Source organism: Dromiciops gliroides, chromosome 4 (genome assembly GCF_019393635.1).
Source record: "Dromiciops gliroides isolate mDroGli1 chromosome 4, mDroGli1.pri, whole genome shotgun sequence".
NCBI classification, from domain to species: Eukaryota; Metazoa; Chordata; class Mammalia; order Microbiotheria; family Microbiotheriidae; genus Dromiciops; species Dromiciops gliroides.
This window is the reverse complement of record NC_057864.1, coordinates 493,723,407-493,744,584: the sequence shown is the minus strand read 5'-3', so window position 1 is coordinate 493,744,584 and position 21,178 is coordinate 493,723,407. Positions and strand designations below refer to the sequence as shown.

Here is a 21,178-nt window from a genome sequence, read left to right as displayed (position 1 = left end):
GTGCATGTCATAGTGTGTACCCACTCTCACACACACTCACATATACATGCACACACACAATACACACACATGTACTCACACTCACATTCACACATACACTCATGTGCATGTCATACAGTGTACCCACTCACACACACACTCACATATACATGCACACACAGCACACACACATGTACTCACACTCACACACACTCATGTGCATGTCATACAGTGTGTACCCACTCTCACACACACACTCACATATACATGCACACACAATACACACACATGTACTTACACTCACATTCACACATACACTCATGTGCATGTCAGTGTGTACCCACTCTCACACACACACTCACATATACATGCACACACACAATACACACGTGTACTCACACATTCACACACACTCATGTGCATGTCATACAGTGTGTACCCACTCTCACATGCACGCACACACTCACATATACTTGCACACACACAATACACACACATGTACTCACACTCACATTCACACATACACTCATGCATGTCATACAGTGTGTACCCACTCTCACACGCACGCACACACTCACATATACATGCACACACAGCACACACACATGTACTCACACTCACATTCACACACACTCACATATACATTCTCACACACTCACACATGCACACTCACACGCACAGTCACACACGCACACGCATACACTCACACACACATACACCCCTCAGCCCTTGCTAACATCCCCCCCACAATGCTCACTTTGATTCCCTCATGGTGTTGATGATGACTGCCCTGGCATCCTTCCCCAGACCATGAGCAGGCTTGGCCCCTCTGTGCTTTTCTGGGTCCGTCAGGGTAAAATCCACGGTGTTTCCTTGGGGAGCTCTGTGGTCATGGTTGGGGGTGCTCCCAGTGAGTTTGTTCTTCTGAGGCCCTGGGGGTCCTGCTGCTTCTGTCCCGGTTTCATCCTGGAATCCCTGAAGTGTCTCCTTGCTCTTGGCCATCGCGGGCACTCTTCGGACAGGACTGGAGCTAGGGCTCTTCTAGTCCGGCCTCGCATCTTCCAGTGGAGGGACTGATGGCTAGTCAGTGGGAGAGGCCAGTCTGAACCCGGGTCCTGTGACTGCAGCACCGATGGAGGTCTCCTTCCTCTTGGGCCCCACCATGCCCCCAGGGGGCAGGGCTTCTCAGCAGGCTCAGTGGTCCCTAGGAGTGAGCGACACGTGTCACAGAGGAGGGGCGAGGGGAGGAGCTCGATACATAAGTTCTTGGACCCTCTAGTCGACTGGCCTGGTGCTGATTGATGACTCGGGGCAGAGAGTGAAGAACGTGGCTCCCAAGTGAGAGATGCCAGGCGCCCAAGGCTGGTCGGCGAGGCTGCGGCCTCGAGCCTCTATATTCTCGACTTCTCGCTAGGGTGAGAGGCGGCCAGCCTGGGACTTGGCAAAGACCACTGGCATCACAGAAGATTGAGTCGTGTAGATGTCCCTGATCCCACGGCCACTGTAGGAGTCACGGTCTCGATGTGACAAGTGTTACCCCATCAAAGCAGGAATGCAAGTTGGCATTGGATGAGAATAAACAAGAACTGGGATGATCCATCGGGTCATCAGAACAGCTCCCCTGACCTCCATCAGCTGCTACAGCTAGAAGTGAAACAAGGGAGGAGAGTTCAGACCTCAGCGGGGCCTGTCGCGCACGGGTCTTGGGCCTGTTTCTGGCTTAGGAGCCGTCACACTGGAGAAGGCAGTGACGCCTCAGCCCCCAAAGGCTAGCTCTCCTTGCGGGGAGGCAGGCGCTGGTGCCCCTGATGGACTTGCAGAACCTTATAGAGGAGGAAGATGGAAGTTGGCAAGCCATGGGAACAAGAAGGCCTCGGTGCCTGCTGACCTCTGTGTAGCTCCCTGAGAGTGACTGACATGGGCATAGAGGGTATTGTTGGTGAAATCGTGACCAGGGAAGAGCAGGCCAGTACGGGGTCGAGGCAGAGGCCTCAGATGCTCCCTCCTCCCCTCTGCTTCTTTGGGCTCCAGCCTGAGGATCGTGTGGCCCATCCAGGGGTTCCTCCATTCTCTCCTACAGTGAACACACCCTCTATGCCCAGATAGGTGACGAGGAGGTGGCCCAGGGACCAGAGAACAAGAATGGGGGGAGGGCGACGGAGCGCAAGTGCTGCTCTTTGGGCTCAGTGTGTGCTCCGGACCAGGCAGGGTGTTTTGAAGAAAAAGCAACAGGAAGCGCAGGCGTGGCCATCTTGGATCCAGCGAAGGGAGGCTTCCTCTTGGCGGAGGCCCGTGAGCGGGAACACAGTCAGAGGGTGGGCTTCTCAGAGAAGAGGAGAGAGGTGGAGCATTGAGTCCGGAGAATGTCCAGCCGATTGGCTGGAGAGGGTCATGAGAACAATGGGGCAAAGTGGCCAGGGGCTGGCCAGGCAGGGCCCCCGGGTGATGGGAGTCTGGTGACTGGGGGGATTCACCTGTGCAGAGGACCCAGGAGGAGGAGGCCTAGCAGGAAGCCCAGCTGAGAGCAGTGGATGTGGGGAGGCAGGGGCGGGCAGAGGTGGGCCAGGTGAGGCCAAGCAGCCAGGTGTGTGGCCAGAAGGTCGCACAGGGATCTGTCAGGAAGCGGGCAGTCTTATGGGCCCTCACTTCCTCTGCTGGCTGATGGAGCCCCATCCATGGGGGGCCCAGCTGGAAGCTTTGTAGGAGAAGGGAGAAGGGCTAGAATCTGGCAAGCTGCAGTGAGGGTTTTACATGGAGTGGGGGACGGGGGCCTGGGGGCACAGCACAATGCTAGGGCCTCCACCCGAGGAAGACTGAGGTCCGCCCCAGGGAGTGGAGACCACGAGTGGGGAGTGGATGCGCGTAGGCTGTTTGTGGGCAGCTGTCCTGCAGGCTCAGCAGCCTGGGTGGAGAGGGCCGAGGCAGGGCCCAAGGGGCCGGGGACTGCAGCAGACCCTAGTGTACTAGGGGAGTTGGTGACTGATCCGCGCTGCGGGTTGTCAGGGGTGCTGTGGAAGGGGGTGTTCTCAGGGCTGGCTGGGCTCTGGCCCCTGAGGACCCTCCTGCCGGCCGCCAACTCCCTCTGGTACCAGCTCTCCACTGTACTACCCCCTCTGACCCCCACCCCCAAGAAACCTGCGTTTATGGAGCTTTGCAAAGTGCGTGCAGGTAGATTTTCTTATGTGAACCTCACTGCCACCCAGGGGGAGAAGACTCAGTATGATCTCCATTTAGCAGAGAAGAAAACTGAGGCAAATGTAACATCCTCATGTTGAGTCCGGTACTCATTGCATTCAGTCAGCTGTCGGTCCCTGGCTCCATTGCCCTGTTGGACTTTTGATTCTTTTCTCTTGCAGCCCCAAGGACATGCTGTTAAGGACCCAGATGGGCATCCCTGGGGAGCGGGCCTACTACCCCACTGTGGACTTTGTGTGGGACATCATTAACGAGTGCACGGCTTCATCCTTGCGGCAGGCTGTGGCTGCCCATTACTGCCTCTCTGTGGACAACATTGAGATCGCCAAGTACTTCCCGGAGAAATTTGAATGGATGCCCATCTCTAGCTGGGTAACGCCTTGGGGCCGCCTTCCCTGGGGTGGGCACTGATAAGGTCCTTCTTCATGGAGGGCCTCGCCTTATGTCATCTTAGTGGCCAGGCCATATTGTGAGGCTTCCTTCAGCCGGGTTCCCTGTGGCCGAGGAGACAGGAAGAGAGCTGTCCCAACCCTGTCCCCACCACGTGCTTCACAAATTCATTGACTTTTCCTTGTTAATAGGACCAGCAGGTTTCCAAGAGGAAAAAGAAGAAAAGGCCCGAGAATTTGCAGATGGCCCCGTATTACCTGAAAGATGGAGATATTATTGGAGTGAAGGTAAAAGTCTAACAGGCGGATTCATTGGTTCTGGGAGAGGAAGAAGGCATTGCGTTCCCTCCCCGACCCCATTTTGTTGTTAGCATGTAGCCTAAGTGTTTCCAAAGTTTACTTTTGCTCAGAAAGGTGCTTGGAAGGAGGAATGAGTGTGCTGAGGGGATCCCAACAGCCAAAGCCCAGGTCAGGCAGGGCTGCAGAGAGCTAGAGCTGGTCTGGAAGATGGGAAGACCCAGGTTCTAGACTTGTCTTTGCACCTCTGAGACAGAGCTTTCTCTCCAAGACTTGAATGAATAAAATGTAGGTGTGAACCAAAGGAGGAGGAGGAGGAGGAGGAAAAGGGGGTGGTCTGAAGTGCCTGAAGCCCTGCCCAGGGCCTGCTCTCCTGGGCCCAAGAAATCTGAGTGAGAGAGGGAGTGAAAGATGGCGTCTGGAGCTCTGGTAAGCACAAGGCAGGATCTAAGGCCAATGGTGTATTCGACTTCTGTTTCCCCTTGGCGAGAGAGAAGAGACGTGTGACCTCCCTGGTCCAGGAAACTTCCGGAGAGGAAATTCTGTCTGCTAGTGCAGCCTGGGGCGTCTTGTCTTTCTGTCTGCGATGCTGCCCTCCCTTTCCCTCCTTCTCTCCCCTAGACTGGCAGGGATGTGACAAAAAAATAGCCTCAGCAGTGTCGGAGAGGAGTAGGGAGAGTCTTTTAGGGGTCCTTAGTACCAAGTTGGTACTAAAGACATTGATAAACTCTCCCTACTTTTTTTCATATTATCTCAATTCCCTATTGTGCAGCTAGGTGGTGTGGTGGATAGAGTGCCAGGCCTGAGGTCAGGAAGACTCATCTTCATGAGTTCAAATACAGCCTCAGACTTTACTAGCTGTGTGACCCTGGGCGAGTCACTTAACCCTGTTTGCCTCAGTTTCCCCATTCGTAAAATGAGCTAGAAAGGGAAATAGTAAGCCACTCCAGTATATCTGCCAAGAAAACCCCAACTGGGGGCATGGAGTGTCTGACCCAGCGGAAATGACCAAACAACACGTTTTACACGTCTTTAGAATTTAGCTTGTTCTGATTTTTTAATTCCTCTTTCTAGCTAAAGGAATTATTCTTGCAATTCCTTGTTCCTCTTCTGCTGGTGCCCCCACCCCTAGATAGGGCCAGTTGCCCCAACTAGTGTACTAGAAGATGATAAGTACTCATTGCTTTGATCAACAGAACCTTCTGGTGGATGACAACAGAGACTTCAGTACCCCAAGAGATGATATTGGAAGAGAGAATCAGATCAAGCTCTTTGTGGGAAAGAGGAGAAGGTAATGGGATTTTTCCCTCAGGGAGCTGGGCCCACAGACCAGGCTCCATCCTAGGAAAGCCCAGAGAAAAGCCAGCCTCTTCTGGCCACTTGGCTTGGAGCCAGATGCCCGTGGGGGAGGCACCTTCACAGTGATGTGTGTTGTGGTGAGGGTGGGTTCACCATGGTGACTATTTGTGGTGATTGTATTCCCCGAAGGCAGTTAGGAGGGGGCTCTTGGAGTCTTTGCAGGGTGGACATCCCACTTGAGAGGGATTGTCAAGTAGGCATAAGAATTCTTCACATTTGGTTCATGTAATGGTCATCCTGAGGCTTAATTAAGCTCAATTTTTGTAAAGTTCTACCAGATTATAGGAAGGGAAGCCCTTTAAAAATCGAGTTTTCTCTCAGAACAGAGTCTGAGGGAAGGGAAGTGTGTTCAGGGAGGTTGGGAGCTGCTGCTAGGGCCCTGGAGGTCTTGGGGAAGCAGCCAGTGGGGCTTGAGGGAAGCAGAATCCCTGGCAGGTGCTTCTGGGAGCCACTGATGGGCGCGTCAGTCTCCAAGAGCTGTTGTCTGTTTTTCTCCCAGGCGACAAGCCGTCCAGCTGCAATGTAGTGACCACTTAGAGAGCAGTACGACTGAGACTGAAGCACAGCTGCCTGAGAAGCCGCACAGGCCAGAGGCCGGCCTTTCCATCAACGTGGGCGTTTTCAGATAGCGCCAGAGCAGGGCTTTGCAGGAGGCCAGCTGTGACCCACCGCCTGACTGACTCCCAGGAGTCTGTGTCAGGTCTGAGTGGGAGGGACGGAGGGAGGACTAGTGAGTGTGGGACAAGGAGGCGTCTGGGGCAGCACGGCAGGAGTTGGCTCTTGGGACAGGAATGATCAGTTCATTCAGGGAAACCAGTGGGATAGCTTTGTCCCTCCAAGGACAAGACCGGCTGGCCGGCAAGTTGGCCAGCAGTGTAGACAGACCCAAGGCCCTGAAGACTCTTGGCCAATGGATCTCCATCACCAGTGGTGAGATCCTTCTCTGCCTCCAGCGAGGTAAATGCACTTTATCAGTAATGACCCACCATGTGGAAACATGCCATTCTGTGACATTCTCTTTGAGGACCTGAGGCCTTGCTGTGCTTGGAGGCCCCTATACAACTTAGCTCTTTGGCGAGAGAGAGTTTGGGATGTTGGCGTTCTTAGCTCCCCACAGGAAAACTGGAGGTTGGTACAAACCTGTTTGGAGCTCCCTCTTCTCTGTGGCTGCTTAGTCCTTTTCCCAGAGTCTCTTCAGACTTTTTGGGACACTCCCTTAAGAAAGGTTCCAGAGCAGAGGGCAGTAGCAGCCGCCGCTGCCCTGCCCGGTGCTGTCAGACACTTTTTTTCTTTCTGTGTTTGATACTGTCCATTCATCTGTTTTTCCCCCATAATATTTCTTTTACACGTTTCCTTTTGAAGTAAGTTTAATCTGTTATCTTAGGGTCATGATACTGTAGTCGTTGACATTTAAAAAATAGGGCTAGACAGGAATCATCACTTGGAGAATGAAACGGATAGTTTTCTAGCCTCCTTGAAGGTCAGAAGTGACACCACCAATGTTCCATAGCGTGGGTTTGTTTCCCTGTAGCAATCTGTGGGTGTGTTTTAAAAAATGTTTTCCACTCTTCTTCTATTCTGGATGCCTCAGTCTCCCTGGTTAGCCTCCATTCCCAGCCTTTCGGAGAATTCAGATAAGCCTCTTGTTGGTTTGGTTCATCTGAACCGCTTCCTCAGTTAGTAGTACTTTGATGTTCAGTGTTCTGCTTGGCTGAGTTTTGACATTCTTCTACGGCAAAGACCGGAAATAAAGAATGTATGAACAAGCCTATTGTCTTCTTGGTGTTGCAAAGACTCCTGGCAGCTCCTGAACTGGCTGCACTAGCTGGCCATCTCAACCACAGGGTGGAGAGCCTTTCCTGGGATGCTGCTGCCAGGATGATGGGCGGGGGGGGGGGATAGGATCTCTGCTGTCCGTGGTCACACTTGTAGAACCCGAAGCTTGGCAGCAGGTTGTCACAAGCAAAAGCCTTCTGTCCTTGTGGAGGTCTTTCAGTGTTTCTTTCTCGGAGAGGGTCTCAGTCAGAGCCATCATCTTGATTTCACCCAAAGACCCATTGGCACTTGTTTCATTGTTTTGAAATACATGTTTGACAGTTTAAGAGCTGGGGTAAAAGGTGGGGCCCAGGAATCAGGTGTGGGACTGATCACATAGCAGCACGGGAACCACAGATGGACAAGCCCCTTGGTAAGAAGCCTTTTTATTAAAGTTTCGAGTTCCAGAAATTACCCCCCCCTCCCCCAGGCAGTAAGCAATCAGAGGGTATAGGCGTGCAAACTCCCTTCTAAATAAGCTCAGCTTATCCAGTACTGACCTAGACCAGAGCCTTTCTCCCTTCCCTCAACCCCATAAAAGTCGGGATTTGCCTTTAGGGTCCCTTGGTCCTGGCGGTGAATGCTCCGTAAGATGCTGGGTGAGTGTGGCTCCTTCGGCTGGAAGCGTGTGCATGAAGCATCTGGAAGACTTCAGGATTGCAAATGAGCATTGGGGGGTCCCCAAAGAGGGGATGAGCAAGTCCCTTTGCCTTGCCCGGCTTTTCCTGCAGCTCTCTCCTGAATTGCCAGGCCTGTCTTCCTTCTGTAATAAGGTCTCTAGTCTGAAAGCTGCTGATGAGAAGCCAGAGATCTTGCTGCATTTTGTCCCCTCCATGGGCCAAGGTCAGTGTTTAGGCTGTGCCTTAAAGGGGCAGTGCAGCAGTTGCTGCCCTGACGCATTGGAGCTGCAGTGAGTGGTGGGTCCTGGGTGACTTTCCTCTTCTGAAGAGTCATCCAAAAGGGGCTGCTTTTCAAGGGAAACTGACTACTTGACAATTTGCTGGAGCCAAAGAAGCTTTTTGACCCTCCTTCCCCCCCACCCCATTCTTTGGAAATGAAATAAAAACGGTTTAAGTGAAGAATCGCCGTATAATTGGTTTTGGTGAAAGTCCTGAAGGGTTCAGCTTTGGCTGTGAAAAGGGGCCAGGCCTGGGAATACACCCAGTACCCGCTCCCAGGAAGCAGCAGACACTGCAGGGTCACATCACCTTGACCAGCCAAGGCACCTTTGATCCCAAGGAGGCGGGTTCCTCAGCCCTGACAAACCCTGATCTGTTTTGGAGAAAACTGTTGGCCCAGCCTTGTCATCCTTTCTGGGCCCAAGAGAGCCTTCCCAAGCCTGCTGCTTCTCTCCATCTCCCTGTGCCTCTCCAGGAAAGCTGCTGTGGCCGGTGCTGGGGCTCAGCAAGCCCTGGGCACCCTAGGACACGGCGGGATGCTTGTAAGGCTCTGCTTGAATGTTGTCCTGTGTCTGTCACTCCCTCCAGAAGGAGGTTCCCAGGCTGCCGTGTACCCCTTCTCCTGTCCGCCATCCCTGCCCTCCCATTCTCCCTTCCTCCTTAGTCCAACTTTGTCATCCATCTGTCTTGTTTCTTTTTTTCTTTTTTTTTTTAGTGAGGCAATGGGGGGTTAAGTGACTTGCCCAGGGTCACACAGCTAGTAAGTGTTAAGTGTCTGAGGCCAGATTTGAACTCAGGTCCTCCTGACTCCAGGGCTGGTGCTCTATCCACTGCGCCACCTAGCTGCCCCCATCTGTCTTGTTTCTGATGTTTGTTCAGTGTGTGTGTCAAAGCCTGCGTTCCTGTGAGGTGTGCAGGGTGAGAGTGCCCGGCACACTGTGCTCACCACAAAGGCGCCCATTGGCTCAATGTTACCCTCGTGGGAATTGGAGGGGGGGTTCTCCTTGGCATTTCAGAGATACCATCAGTAGAGATGGCTGCCAAGTCTTCCACATGTGAGAGGAGAAGGCTGGGACTGGCAAGTTATTGGGGAAAAGGGACAGGAAGCTGTTTGGAGGTGGCAAGCTCAGCATGAGTCCACCCTGTGACATGCTTGCACCCCTCCCCCCCAAATAAAACTAAGGGGGGGGGGGGAGGAACCTTCCCTGCCTTCAGACTTCTGCTGACCCCTGAATAAGGTGGGGGGCACAGGACAGGTGAGGTCAGAGTGCATGGCATATGAGGGTCCCGAGGAGCAACTGGGGGTGACCCTCACCCTGCACCCTGGAGGGCGGGTGGCGGGCTTCAGGAATTGGAAGAGCTGTGAAGTGGGGCAGGGTCCAGGCTTAGTCGGCTTGGTTCCTGCTCTCAGCCCCTCCCCTGCCCTGCTCTCAGCCCTGCCCCTCCCCTCCCCTTGCTCTCAGCCCCTCCCCTCACTTCCCCTTGCTCTCAGCCCCTCCCCTCCCCCGCTCTCAGCCCCTCCCCTCACTTCCCCAGCTCTCAGCCCTGCCCCCCCCTCCCCCGCTCTCAGCCCCTCCCCTCACTTCCCCTTGCTCTCAGCCCCTCCCCTCCCCCGCTCTCAGCCCCTCCCCTCACTTCCCCTGCTCTCAGCCCTGCCCCCCCCTCCCCCGCTCTCAGCCCCTCCCCTCACTTCCCCCTGCCCTCAGCCCCTCCCCTCCCCCGCTCTCAGCCCCTCCCCTCACTTCCCCTTGCTCTCAGCCCCTCCCCTCCCCCTCTCTCAGCCCCTCCCCTCTGAGCTCCACCTCTCCTGCGGCGCTTTCTTTACGTCACTTCCGGGCGACACCGGAAGGCACGGAGGTCGCTGCTCCCCCTTGACAGTGGAGGCCGTTGCCAGGACAAGGCGCCCTCTGGCCGTGGGGACGCGATGGCTGCCGTTCTTCTGAGGCCCAGCGCGGCCCGGGCCGTGTCCTTGTCGTTGTCAGTCCGCGCCCTCGGAGCCGTAGGCGCCCCACACGCGGTGAGCGAGCGGGGGCGGGCCGGGCCCCGGTGACCTTGGGCCCTCGCCTCAGTTTCCCCCCCTGCCCTGGAACCCTGGGGGCACAGGGGAAGCGGAGGCGGCCCGGGGCGCTTCGGGTGGGAGCTAGGGCCCCCCACTCCCCCCCCCCACGCGGCTCCGCTGGCCTCGGGGCGTCGGCACAGCGGGGGCGGGGGGGCCTTGGGCCGGCGGCCCCCTCATGTGGGCATCACGGGGGCGGGGGGCCGGACTCTTCTCCCCGGGCTCAAGGCCCGGTAACGCCGGCTCCGCCTCTCTGGGCCCCAGCTGTCCCCTGCCCCTTGTACCCGGGACTTCACCCGTGTAGACGCGGCCTCCTTGGGGAATATTTTTTTTTTCTTTTTTGGGGGGGGGGGTCAGTGAGGGTTAAGTGACTTGCCCGGGGTCACACAGCTAGTGTCAAGTGTCCGACGTAGGATTTGAACTCAGGTCCTCCTGAATCCGGGGCCGGTGCTCTATCCCCCGGGGAATATTTCTCCCCAGATCTTTCAGTGCCCGTGGCCTTTCCCCAAGGCCTTTTCTTTCTGATTCTCCCCTATATTCCAGTAGGTGTTTGCTAAGAGCCTCCTGACCATGCCAGGGCCTCCCCTCGGGGAGCTTCTCTCCTTTGGGGAAGGCTCCCAGGCCTAGCCGCTCGCCCCATCTCCTGTCTCAGGCCTCAGTGTTTCCTCTGACTCTCCCTGTGCCCTTGTGCTTTCCCCACGGGCCGAGCTCTTCCTCCTGACCCCCATTGCAGAGAATAATCCCTGGCTTCCTTCACGAGTCGAGAGACAGCTTTTCCCCAGGCCATCAGCTTCGTGTTGTCTGTCCACCTCCCTGTGACCCCATTTGGGGTTTTCTTGGCAAAGATACTGGAGTGGCTTCTCCAGCTCCTTTTACAGATGAGGAAACTGAGGCAAAGAGGGTGAAGGGACTTGCCCAGGGTCATACAGCTAGGAAGGGTCTGAGGCGAAATTTGAACTCGGGTCTTCCTGACTCCAGGCCTGCCTCTCTATTCACTAGGACACCACCAACTTAGTAGCTGTCTGCTTTTTATGTCTACTCTGTGGACCAGTTTGTAGACACATTTTCTCCTCGAGTTGCAAAAAGCAAGTTTCTTGAGGTCAGGGAATGTTTTCATGCTTTCTGTCTCCAGTGCTTAGCACAATTTCCAGCACATAGTCAGTGCTTAACATACATTTGGTTTGCCAATCATAATATAGGATTGATTTGCCAGCTGAATTCTTATCCGTATTTAAGAGACTAACTCTAATGCCGGTTCCTCCATTGAGTCAATAAGACTATTTTCTCTCAGACCTCACAAAGCATTTTCTTTTATACGTCTCATCTACTTTTCACAGATTGATTTGTATTATAGTTGGGATTATATGTGTACACCCACATCCACACAGACACTTGACAAGCGTGCATGTCTATGTCATCTCACTCCCTAGAGTATAAAACCTCAGTGAAGGTAGGGGACGTTTTTGTTATCGTGTCATGTATACAGTAGGGGCTCAATAAATGTTGATTTGAAATGCAGTCACCAGAGTCAGCAAATCTTACAATTTGAGATTCCTTCCTGGAGTGTTTATCTTGTGCTATTGCTGGATGTTTTCTTCAGGCAGGAATTCATACAGGTTTGCAACACCAGCGGCAGTATGGTCCGTTGGCTTACATACTTGGTGAGAGAACCACAAAGAGATTCACTGAGAAGAGCAAAGTGATAACTGTGGATGGCAACTTATATTCCGGAAAAGGCGACCTTGCGAAGCGTTTAGCGGAAAATCTCGGTAAGGCCTCCTCTGTCTTCTAGAGAGAGTTATCCTGACCCTTTCTGTCAATGAGCACATCCCCAGGATTTACAGGCTCTGGCCCAGACCCGTCCCTCACTGTCCCCAGGAGTCTGCAGGGTAGACCCCCAGTGCTGATCTGAAGGTGTAGCAGATCTTGTTGTCGAGAACATTGCTGTGTCTAGTTTGTTCAGTTGCTTTATTTAGCGGATTCACAGACACTTCACAAACCAATGAAGCACATGCAGGCCCAGGACATACCGCGCACGACTTCCTTTCCCGTCGTCCTCAGGTTTGAAGCACTTTCCTGAAGCCGACGTTCATTACTCGGAGAAAACCTCCGGGGGTGGAACAGTCCTGAGTCCAGAGCTGGGAGGCAACTGCAGCTTGGAGAAGTTCTACGATGACCCCAGCAGTAATGACGGAAATGCCTACCGCCTGCAGTCCTGGCTCTATGCTAACCGCCTTCTGCAGTATTCCGATGCTCTGGAGCACCTACTGAGCACAGGTGGGGGGCCCCGGGGGCACTGCTCACTGGCTGGAGTTGGGGGGAGTGTCTGAATCTGCTGGGCACGGTCACATCCTTAGAGTCTGGCACCCCTGCCCATGCAATGTCGACTGAGCTGGCCACTTGTTGTCTACAACCTGCTTAGCAATGGTGAATGCTGGAGGCAGAGGGTCTGTAGCCTCACATTCTGCTCTCAGGAGTATCTGAGCGAAGGGCATTGTTTTAAACCCACAGTAGTGAAGGTTAGAGAGGCAACAGGCAGTGGGCCCTGAGCCCAGCTGACCAGGGGACAAGTCCTGACCCGGGTACGTCCTGCCCGTGGGACCCTGGGCCTGTCATTCACCCCCCCCCCCCCCGCTCCCCCCACTCTGAAGGTGGCAGAGGAGGTGCTGAAGTGCACTGGTCGAAGGCCTTTCCTTCCCTGGGGAAATATGGGCCCGAAGCCAGCCAAGGCCTTCCTGCACCCAGCCCCGGGAGGGAGGGAGAGAGGGTCAGGCTAAGAGGACAGGAAGCTGAGGCCTGCCACTAGGCATGTCAGGGCCAGGCTTCAGAGGCCCTTCTCTGGGCTCCTAGTCTGAGTGTCCTGCTGGGGAGGCTGGCGACTCTCATTTCTGTGCTTGGTCAGCGGCCCTGACGGCCCCTCTCTCTCTGATGACAGGACAAGGTGTGGTTCTGGAGCGTTCTATCTTCAGTGACTTTGTCTTTATGGAGGCGATGTTCAAGCAGGGCTTCATCCGGAAACAGTGTAAGTCAGCCCTGTCCCCCTGGTGGGGAAGGGTCAGAATTCCTGCAGGAGCGTTGGCAAGCAGGCGTCAGAAGGCTTTGACCTCAGCTCTCTGAGCCCTCCTCAGTTTTTCTGGCTCCTGTTTCTTTCTTGTGCCCAGCGGCGTCCCAGGCTCCTGGGCATCTTTCATCACACATTGCCATTTGAAAGGGCTCAAGACCACAGGGCTTGTTGAAATGAGTGGCTCTGAGAAGGGTTCCTTCCACTTCACCAGACCCAGAACCTCAGAAACTCTGGACCAGAGCCCTGTGCTCTCGAAGTCCTGTTGGATGTCTGGCACGGTCCTAGTAGGAACTAGAGAAACACAGGCAGGGCCATTGGGTTCAGCAGCGTCTGTTCTCCCACCACTTTGGAGTATCTTGTTTCTGCAAGGGCAGACTTGGGCCGCTGAGCAGGGGCCCAGAGCAGGCCGGCTACCTCAGGAGTGGTGATGAGGTATGTGGGTCTGGCAGGGAGCTCCTCCCCAGAGCTGGGGAGGCCTTTCCTCCTTCTCATTATTCCTGCCTTCCTGAATCCTCTTTTTCCTTCCAGGCCAAAGAGCCCCCTTGTGCCTTGAGGAGTCCTTGAGCCTGCTGGCTGGCCCTCTCCTTTGCCCCCTGCCCTGACTGTATCCGTGTCCTGTCCCCAGCCCTGCACCTGATTAGCTCCCAAAAAGCAGTAGCAGGGATGCCCACTCATGCCTCACCTTGGAGTTGGCTGGCTGCGATGTCCTTCCACATCATTGCTGAGCAACCTCTTGTTCCCAGCTGTAGGACAGAGTCTCTTTATCTGTCCGAAGGCCCAGCTCCTCTTTCTGGGAGCCTGGAGCAGCCCTTGGCTATCGTCATGGGCTGTAGGATGAAGAGTGGTGCCTACCACTGTTCGATGCCGGTGCTCGGAGCCGCTGAACTGCCCCGGCCAATGGGTCCAGCCCTCAAAAGCTCGCAGAGGCCTGTGCAGATGCCTTAAACAGCCCAGAGAAGTCAGGTTATTACCTTTTTGTGCACGAGAGTCACAGAAATCGGACGTGTTCCTCTGGGCCGGGGCTCTTGGTCAGCCTTCAGAGCCAGATGGGCCTTGGAGCTAACAACAGGTCTGACCGCCCCATTTTACAGGCCCAAAGAGGCTGCACAGTTTGCCTCGTCCTCCTCCCAGGATTCCATGCTGCCTCCTGGGGTGTGCAGCAGAGCGCTAGAGTCAGGCTTACCTACTGTGTGGATAAAAAAACAGAATGGAAGCACAAAGCATCAGCTTGCATGGCATTTATTTGAGCACTTGTCAGGGAGCGTCCCTTCATTGCTCTAGTGAGCCCTTTGAATGACTGTGTTTGCTTGACCAAAGGAATACATCCACTGAAATCTACTCACTGTTGAGGAAATTGGGTGGATGGGGAGTGTGGCTTAAGTCTCCTTTGTCTGCAGGATCTTGGCAACAGACGACAGCTGATTCTTTGCAAATCCTGGGTGTGGTGGCAGTGGAAGGGAAAATTGGGTACCGACTCCCAGTCATCTTCTCTTAGGCCAATTCTTTTTTCCTCTTTCCCCAGGCGTAGATCACTACAATGAAATCAAACGTCTCACTGCCCCCGGGTATCTGCCGCCTCACCTGGTTATCTATATTGACGTGCCTGTTCCCGAGGTCCTGAAGAGGATCCAGGAGAAAGGAAATGTAAGCTGGCCGTTCTGCCCAAGTCACAGCTTTCCTTTGCTGGGTACAGCCACTCAGGATCCCTGAGCAGCACGCTGCTCCTTTACGCACAGAGGGCCCTGGCTGCCACAAGGGATCCTTCCTGGGAGTTGTCGCAATGGCGTCGGGAGCAGATGGGGCTGGGTGGGCTTCCAGCTGATGCCACTGTTGTCCCCGAGGGCTTGGTCACTGGAAGTAGGGGAGGTGGCTGGTCCCACATCCTTTTCTTCCTAAGGAATCCTGGGACATCAGACTTAGGAGAGTCAGTCAGCAGAAATCTTCCACTCCAGCCCTCTCATTTAATCTCAAAGGAACCTGAGGCCTGGAACAGTGAAACTGCAAGAGGCGGCCACCTCGCATCCCGTGGAGAGCTAGGAGTGGCACTTCCAGTGTCACTAGTTTGAGTTTTCTCCCTTCCCCTTCTCCCACCTGACAGTGGCCAGCTCAGTCAGTGAGTGCTGAGTGGTTGTGGCTCATTTTGCAGGGAGCAGGACTGAGGAGATGGCAGGGCCTCTTGGGGGCCCCTCACTGGGCTGGCCAGGGCTCAGGAAGCAGGGGCTCCGGCCCCCCCACCCAACTTTTTTGGGCAGCCGACTTCTCTGAGCGGATGGGGGAGCGGGGTGGAGCTAGATCATTTCTCAGCTTCCTTCTGGCTCTAATAGACTGTTCCAAGCCACCTACGAAATTCCTGAAGGCACAGGGAGGGAGAGAAGCAGGTAGTTCAGAATTCCCATTCCTCGCCTTTCACCCCTGTCTTTCATGATGTAATTTTTAGTGACCGGGACAAGCAGGGAGAGAACATGCTGGCATGCGTCTGGCCATATGCTGATAGCTGATGTTTTTCAACTATTTATTTATTTAATTAGCTTATTTAATTAATTAATTTATTTATCTATGTTTATTTATTTTTGTGAGGCAGTTGGGGTTAAGTGACTTGCCCAGGGTCACACAGCTAGTGAGCGTCAAGTGTCTGAGACCAGATTTGAACTCAGGTCCTTCTGAATCCAGGGCCGGTGCTCTATCCACTGCATCACCTAGCTGCCCCTGATAGCTGACGTTTTTTAAAAATCACTCACTGGTGCCTAGGCCAGGGCTTTGCAGCAAGGCCTTGGCAGCTGTGTGTGGATAGGCTGGCTTTCCTGTTTTGTCCACTGTCGCCTTGTCTCACGTCTCACTTTTGTTTGTTTAGGTCCATGAAAAGAAGATTACAGATGCCTACCTCCAGGACATTGAAAACGCCTACAAGAAGACTTTCCTCCCGGAAATGAGGTCAGTCAGGCAGCTCGCTCACTCACCCTGGCTGGCACCACTCGCTTCTTACTGACCGATGTCCCGCAGCCCTCACCCTTCGTCTGAGTGGCCGTGGGCTTGTTGTCATCTTAAATGGCCAACTGGACAGTGGCATTCGGTGTTGTAGCCCTTCCTGATTTTCTTTGGGCTGCCGGCGTGAGCCCAGCTTAGTTGGTGCTGATTGTGCTGCTAGAGTTCTTGGACATTTGATTAGGTTCTGCGCTAAGTTCCGTATTCTGCCTTTTCTGCAGGCTCTGCCTTTGATCAGGGGCCTGCAGCATCATCACATCCTGCCCACCTTGTGGTGTTAGGCCAGGCCACAGCTGATGAGGTGCCCCTGCAGCTTTGCAGTCTTGCAGTGGGATGTGACCATGATGTAGATGGTGATTCCTGTCAGCCTGCAGGGTCTAAGAGGAGTATTGCTTCACAGCCTTGGTTAGGGCCTCCCCATGGGGCTCCAGACCTCCCCGGTGAAGTCCCGCAGGGCAGCATTGCATGTGGCTGGACAGGAAGGCAGTGGATGGATTTGGGTAGGGCCTGTTTCTAAGGACTACAGATGGTTGCAGTTATTAATCGGGTGTCTGGAACTCAGAACCCTCTTCCCCAAGATGCCCAGGTAGTGCCCTCGAGGGCCCCCTGAAACCCTGGCTGTGTGTTTGCTTTCCAAGTGGTAGCCCAGGGCACTGTTAGTGTGAGTGAGAAGATGCGGCAGGAGCAGCCACATGTACAAGTGCATCTTTTTCTCGTGAATGCTGGTGCTTGAGGAAAGTTATCTTGACCTGAGGTGTTCTGACCAAGGGTTCTGGGCCCCTGGAAGGCCTTGAATGTAGAACGCGCTGCCTGTCTGTGTGTCGAAAGACTTAAAAATGGGTAGCTCCCACACACTTGACACGAGCATCTCTGCTGCTTTTTGTTCCTTAGCTTAAGTTAAGATCATTTGGGGGGGGGGCGGTTAGGGGTTTAAACCTGTGATTTTATCTACCCGGGAACTCCTGGGGTAGCTCATTGGGTCTGAGACCTGGAGCAGGAAGGACTTCTCAGAGGCTGATCCGATGCCTACATTTGACAGCTGATGAATCTGAGGCCCAGAGAGGGACAGTAGGGAGGGACTTGTCTAAGATCTCCCGGGAGGGAGCAAGCATCAAAGTGGAAATTGGGTCCCAGGTCTTCCGTGTCTAACAACAGTCCTCTGTGCTTTTGGCTTGGGGGTGTGTGTGAGTGGCTTCCAGGCATGCTCTCAAGAGCTCTGGGATCAGCGTCAGCAAGGGGGACATGGGAAGATGGGGTCCCTCAGCCTTCCCAGTACGAGGAGATGTACTCTAACAGGACATAGCTATGCCTGCCCAACCCTAATGTAGTTGGGTGACTGAAGAACAGAAAGGACAACATGATGAGGAAGGGCTAGTTTGGGGGGAAGGTCATGAGTTTTGTTTGGGACCTGCTGAGGTTGAGCTGTCTATGGGGTATCCAGGGAGGGGTGTGAGAGTGGAGTTCAGAGGGCAGCATTACCTACATGGAGATGATGGTGGAGTCCATGGGCACTGATGATTGCCGGGGGAGGAGAGAAGAGGACCGGGCTCAGGACCATGCTGCGCTATGGCCCATGCCTAGACAGGGGTTTGCCTGGGCAGCCCCAGTGTCCAGGAGGAGAGTCTGGTCACTGACAGACAGGAAGCCCAGCGGCCAGGGGTGGGCCCTAAGGCTGAGAGAGTGCAGGGATGGAGAGGGAGAGCCTGCTGTCAGAGGGCTCAGACAGCTCTCTGGACCTCCTCCCATAAGGCTTCCCACATGGGGCCTCGGGCTATGCCCACTCCCAAATCAGGAGAAGGGAGGGAGGATCCAGTCTTTGGGACCTTGTGAGCTTCTGTGGCAGCAGCCCTCTTAGGGTAGAGTGGAAAGGGTTCTAATTGAATTTGCCTTATTCTTTTTTTTTTTTCTTTAGTAAAAATTGTGAGATTTTGCAATATACATCAAAGGAAGCGAAGGATGTGGAAAAGGTAAGGGTTAAAATGGAGAGATGGAGAAGTTTTGGTTTCAGTCTCACCCTTGAAAACTTAAAATTTTGCCTTTTGTTGTTAAATTATGAATTCACATTTTATTTTATTTTTAAAGTAATGAACATTTTTCTTTTTTTTTCTTTGTACTCTCAGAACTTTATTATTTGAAGTTTGGGCTTAAAAGAAATGAAACTTCTGAAACAGTCACCCATTTGGTGCAAGACAGGAGGAACAAAGCTAGTGTTCCTCTTGGGTTGGAAGGGGCTCATTTTCGTTTGAAATGGAGGGTGGGGGAGTAGTTGGCCCCACTTTGTGGGCATGGGCAGTGATGAACATTTTTCTTTCTAGTTTGGTTACGTTTTTTATCCCTCCTCCTCCTCTCCCCGCTCTGTGAGGCGACAAGCAATCAGATATGGGTGATACGTGTATGGTGATGTAAAACATTGCCATGTTAGGCGTTTTGTACAAAAAATCTTGGAGTTCACATTTTAAATGCTTGAATGTCAGACAGCTCCATTTCCTTATCTGCAGAATGGAGTGGTTGGGAGGACCAGTGTGCGGGCCTGCACACGCTCTCCACTCTGCTCTTGGACCTGCTGCCCTGCCTTGTGCCCCTCCCCTACCAGGTTAGACTCATCCCCACCCAGAGGCCAACTGAAGCCTTGACTGATCCCGCCTCCCTCAGTCTCCTCTGCTCTCTGATTGGAGGGTGGACTACTGAACTCTTCCCAGTACCTTCCTGCATAGAGGGTGGAAACTGGCCTTTGGCCCACTCTGCTCCATTGGCTTGGGCGCTCCTTGAGAAGCCAGCACTGGCTCCCTGCACTTTGTCAGTGAGGATTGGATTGGGTAATTCCTCTGACTGACTCGGCCCAGCTCAGAATGTCAGCCAAAGGCCTAGACTGTGGGATTGCTGGCATTCTCTGACAGTGTACAGAATTCACTGCTGCTTTGTTTTTATTGAAAGGAATTGGAGGGGGGTGGAGCCAAGATGGCAGAAGAAAGGCAGTAACTTTCCAGAGTTCCTCACAGGATCTGTCCACATACCTCCAAACAATGCCATAAAACAATTCCTGGAGCAGCAGAACCCACAAAAGAACAGAGGGAGACCGTTTTCCAGCCAAAGATGGCTTCAAAGGGTGGCAGGGAAGGCCTGCTGTACTGGGGTGAGAGGGGAAGCGCAGCCACACTGCTAAGACTCAGCCCCAGGCAGGCTGCACCTCCAAAGCCTTGGAATCATCAGTGGCAGTGGCTGTTTCTGGAACTCAGCCTGTGGACCAGCAAGGGAGTCCAGTGGTTGATTGGGGGAGATAGCAGGAGACTGTGCTGGAGTTGAGGCGGAGTGCTGTTGTATCCCTGTGTTCTGAACCAGGAAGCAGACTTGAATGGCAACGGCCCAGTGGGAGAGGGATACAGGCACGCCAAACTTGCAAACACTGAACTAGATTTCTGCTTCAGGGTCAAAGAGCAAGCAGGCCCGTGGTTACTTACAGACCAGAGCACAGGCCAGGCAAGCTGAGAATGGCCTCTCCTTAAATCATACCACCCGAGATCCCCTGAAGCTTGGGACAATATGTTCTGGAAGCAGTTCCCCACCTTAAGAAGGAGTTAAAAGCCAAGAAATAGCCTAGGATAATGAGCAGGCAGAAAAAGATGCGGACCATAGAAAGTTTATTTGGTGACAAAATAGATCAAAATATACTCTCAGAAGAAAATAAAAAGTCAAAGCTCCTACAGCCAAAGCTTCCAAGAAAAATATTAATTGGTCTCAGGCCATAGAAGCTCTCAAAAAGGACTATGAAGATAGAGAGATAGAGGGAAAGATGGAAAGAGAAATGAGAGTGATGCAGGAGGGCCAAGTTGGCCAAATGGAAAAAGAGGTACAAAAGCTCTCTGAAGAAAATCATTGCTTAAGAATTAGGATAGAGGGGGCAGCTAGGTGGCTCAGAGGATAAAGCACTGGTCCTGAATTCAAGAGGACCTGAGTTCAAATCCGGCCTCAGACATTTGATGCTTACTAGCTGTGTGACCCTGGGCGAGTCACTTAACCCTCATTGCCTCCCCCCCCCCCAAAGAAAAAAAGAATTAGGATAGAGCAAATAGAAGCTAATGACTTTATGGGAAATCAAGACAACAAAACAAATCCAAATGAATAAAAAAATAGAGGGCAATGTGAAATATCTCCTTGGAAAAACAGCTGAAAACCTGAAAACCATTATCAAAAAAAGAGCTTAGACATCATCTTCCAAGAGATTGTCAGGGAAAATTGCCCTGATGTTCTAGAAGCAGAAGGTAAAATAGAAATCGAGAGAATCCACCAATCACCTGAAAGAGATCCCAAAAGGAAAACCTCCAGGAATATTACAGCCAAATTGCAAAGCCTCTGGTCAAGGAGAAAATATTGCAAGCAGCCAGAAAGAAACAATTCAAGTACTGTGGAGCTACAATCAGGATAACACATGGTCTAGTACATTAAAAAATGGGAGGGCATGGAATATGATATTCTAGAGGACAAAGGAACTGGGATTACAACCAAGAAATCACAAACTCACTAAAATTGATTATAATCTTTCAGGGGAAAAATGGGACTTAAGTGAAAAAGAGGACTTTAAGGCATTTGTGATGAAAAGACCTTAACTGAATAGAAAATTTTGACTTTCAAATACAAGACTGTAGAGAAGCATTAAAAGATAAACAGGAAAAAGAAATCATGAGGAATGTTAAAAGGTTAAACTGTTTATATTCCTACATGGGAAGTTAATAATTCTAACTCATAAGAACTTCCTCAGTATTAGGGCAGCTGAAAGGAATGTACTTAGAGGGCACAGGTATGAATTGAATGTGAAGGGATAATATATGTAAAGCATTTATTTTTTGTTTATCCTTTTTTTTGTGGAGCATGCAGGGTGGGGTGGCTTGTGTCTGGGGCCGGATTTGGGTTTGGGGCCTCTTGGGTCCAGGGCTGGTGCTTTGTCCACTGTGTCACTTAGCTGCCCCCATGATGATATCTTTAAAATAAAATTAAGGAGTGAAAGGATTGCACTGGGAGAAAAGGAAAGGGAGAGGTGGAATGGGGTAATGTAGCTCACATAAAAGAAACAAAAATAAGCTTATGGAGTGGAGGGGAAGATGGGAAAGGAGCGGGGAGTGAGTGAGCCTTACTCTCATCAGAATTG

The 21,178-nt window shown here is 52.8% G+C and overlaps 2 protein-coding genes across 5 annotated transcripts in view; both read left to right on the top strand.

The window, feature by feature from the left end:
• USP40 (ubiquitin specific peptidase 40) overlaps positions 1-6,985 on the top strand; it is a 59,851-nt gene extending 52,866 nt beyond the window's left edge. For 2 of the 4 annotated variants that reach the window (XM_044002229.1, XM_044002228.1), the window contains exons 29-32: positions 3,336-3,546; positions 3,756-3,851; positions 5,057-5,151; positions 5,719-6,985. In XM_044002229.1, coding sequence (XP_043858164.1) covers positions 3,336-3,546; positions 3,756-3,851; positions 5,057-5,151; positions 5,719-5,848 — 532 coding nt within the window. In that variant the 3' untranslated portion in view covers positions 5,849-6,985. Of the gene's footprint in view, positions 1-3,335; positions 3,547-3,755; positions 3,852-5,056; positions 5,152-5,718 lie in introns of those variants that run through there. The other 2 variants (XR_006356339.1, XM_044002230.1) reach the window with 2 other exon arrangements.
• Positions 6,986-9,771: 2,786 nt separating this feature from the next.
• NDUFA10 (NADH:ubiquinone oxidoreductase subunit A10) overlaps positions 9,772-21,178 on the top strand; it is a 47,801-nt gene continuing 36,394 nt past the window's right edge. The window contains exons 1-7 of the mRNA XM_044005453.1: positions 9,772-9,950; positions 11,590-11,758; positions 12,051-12,266; positions 12,925-13,011; positions 14,576-14,697; positions 15,905-15,984; positions 17,948-18,002. Of these exons, the coding sequence (XP_043861388.1) occupies positions 9,858-9,950; positions 11,590-11,758; positions 12,051-12,266; positions 12,925-13,011; positions 14,576-14,697; positions 15,905-15,984; positions 17,948-18,002 (822 nt within the window). The 5' untranslated portion in view covers positions 9,772-9,857. The remainder of the gene's footprint in view (positions 9,951-11,589; positions 11,759-12,050; positions 12,267-12,924; positions 13,012-14,575; positions 14,698-15,904; positions 15,985-17,947; positions 18,003-21,178) is intronic.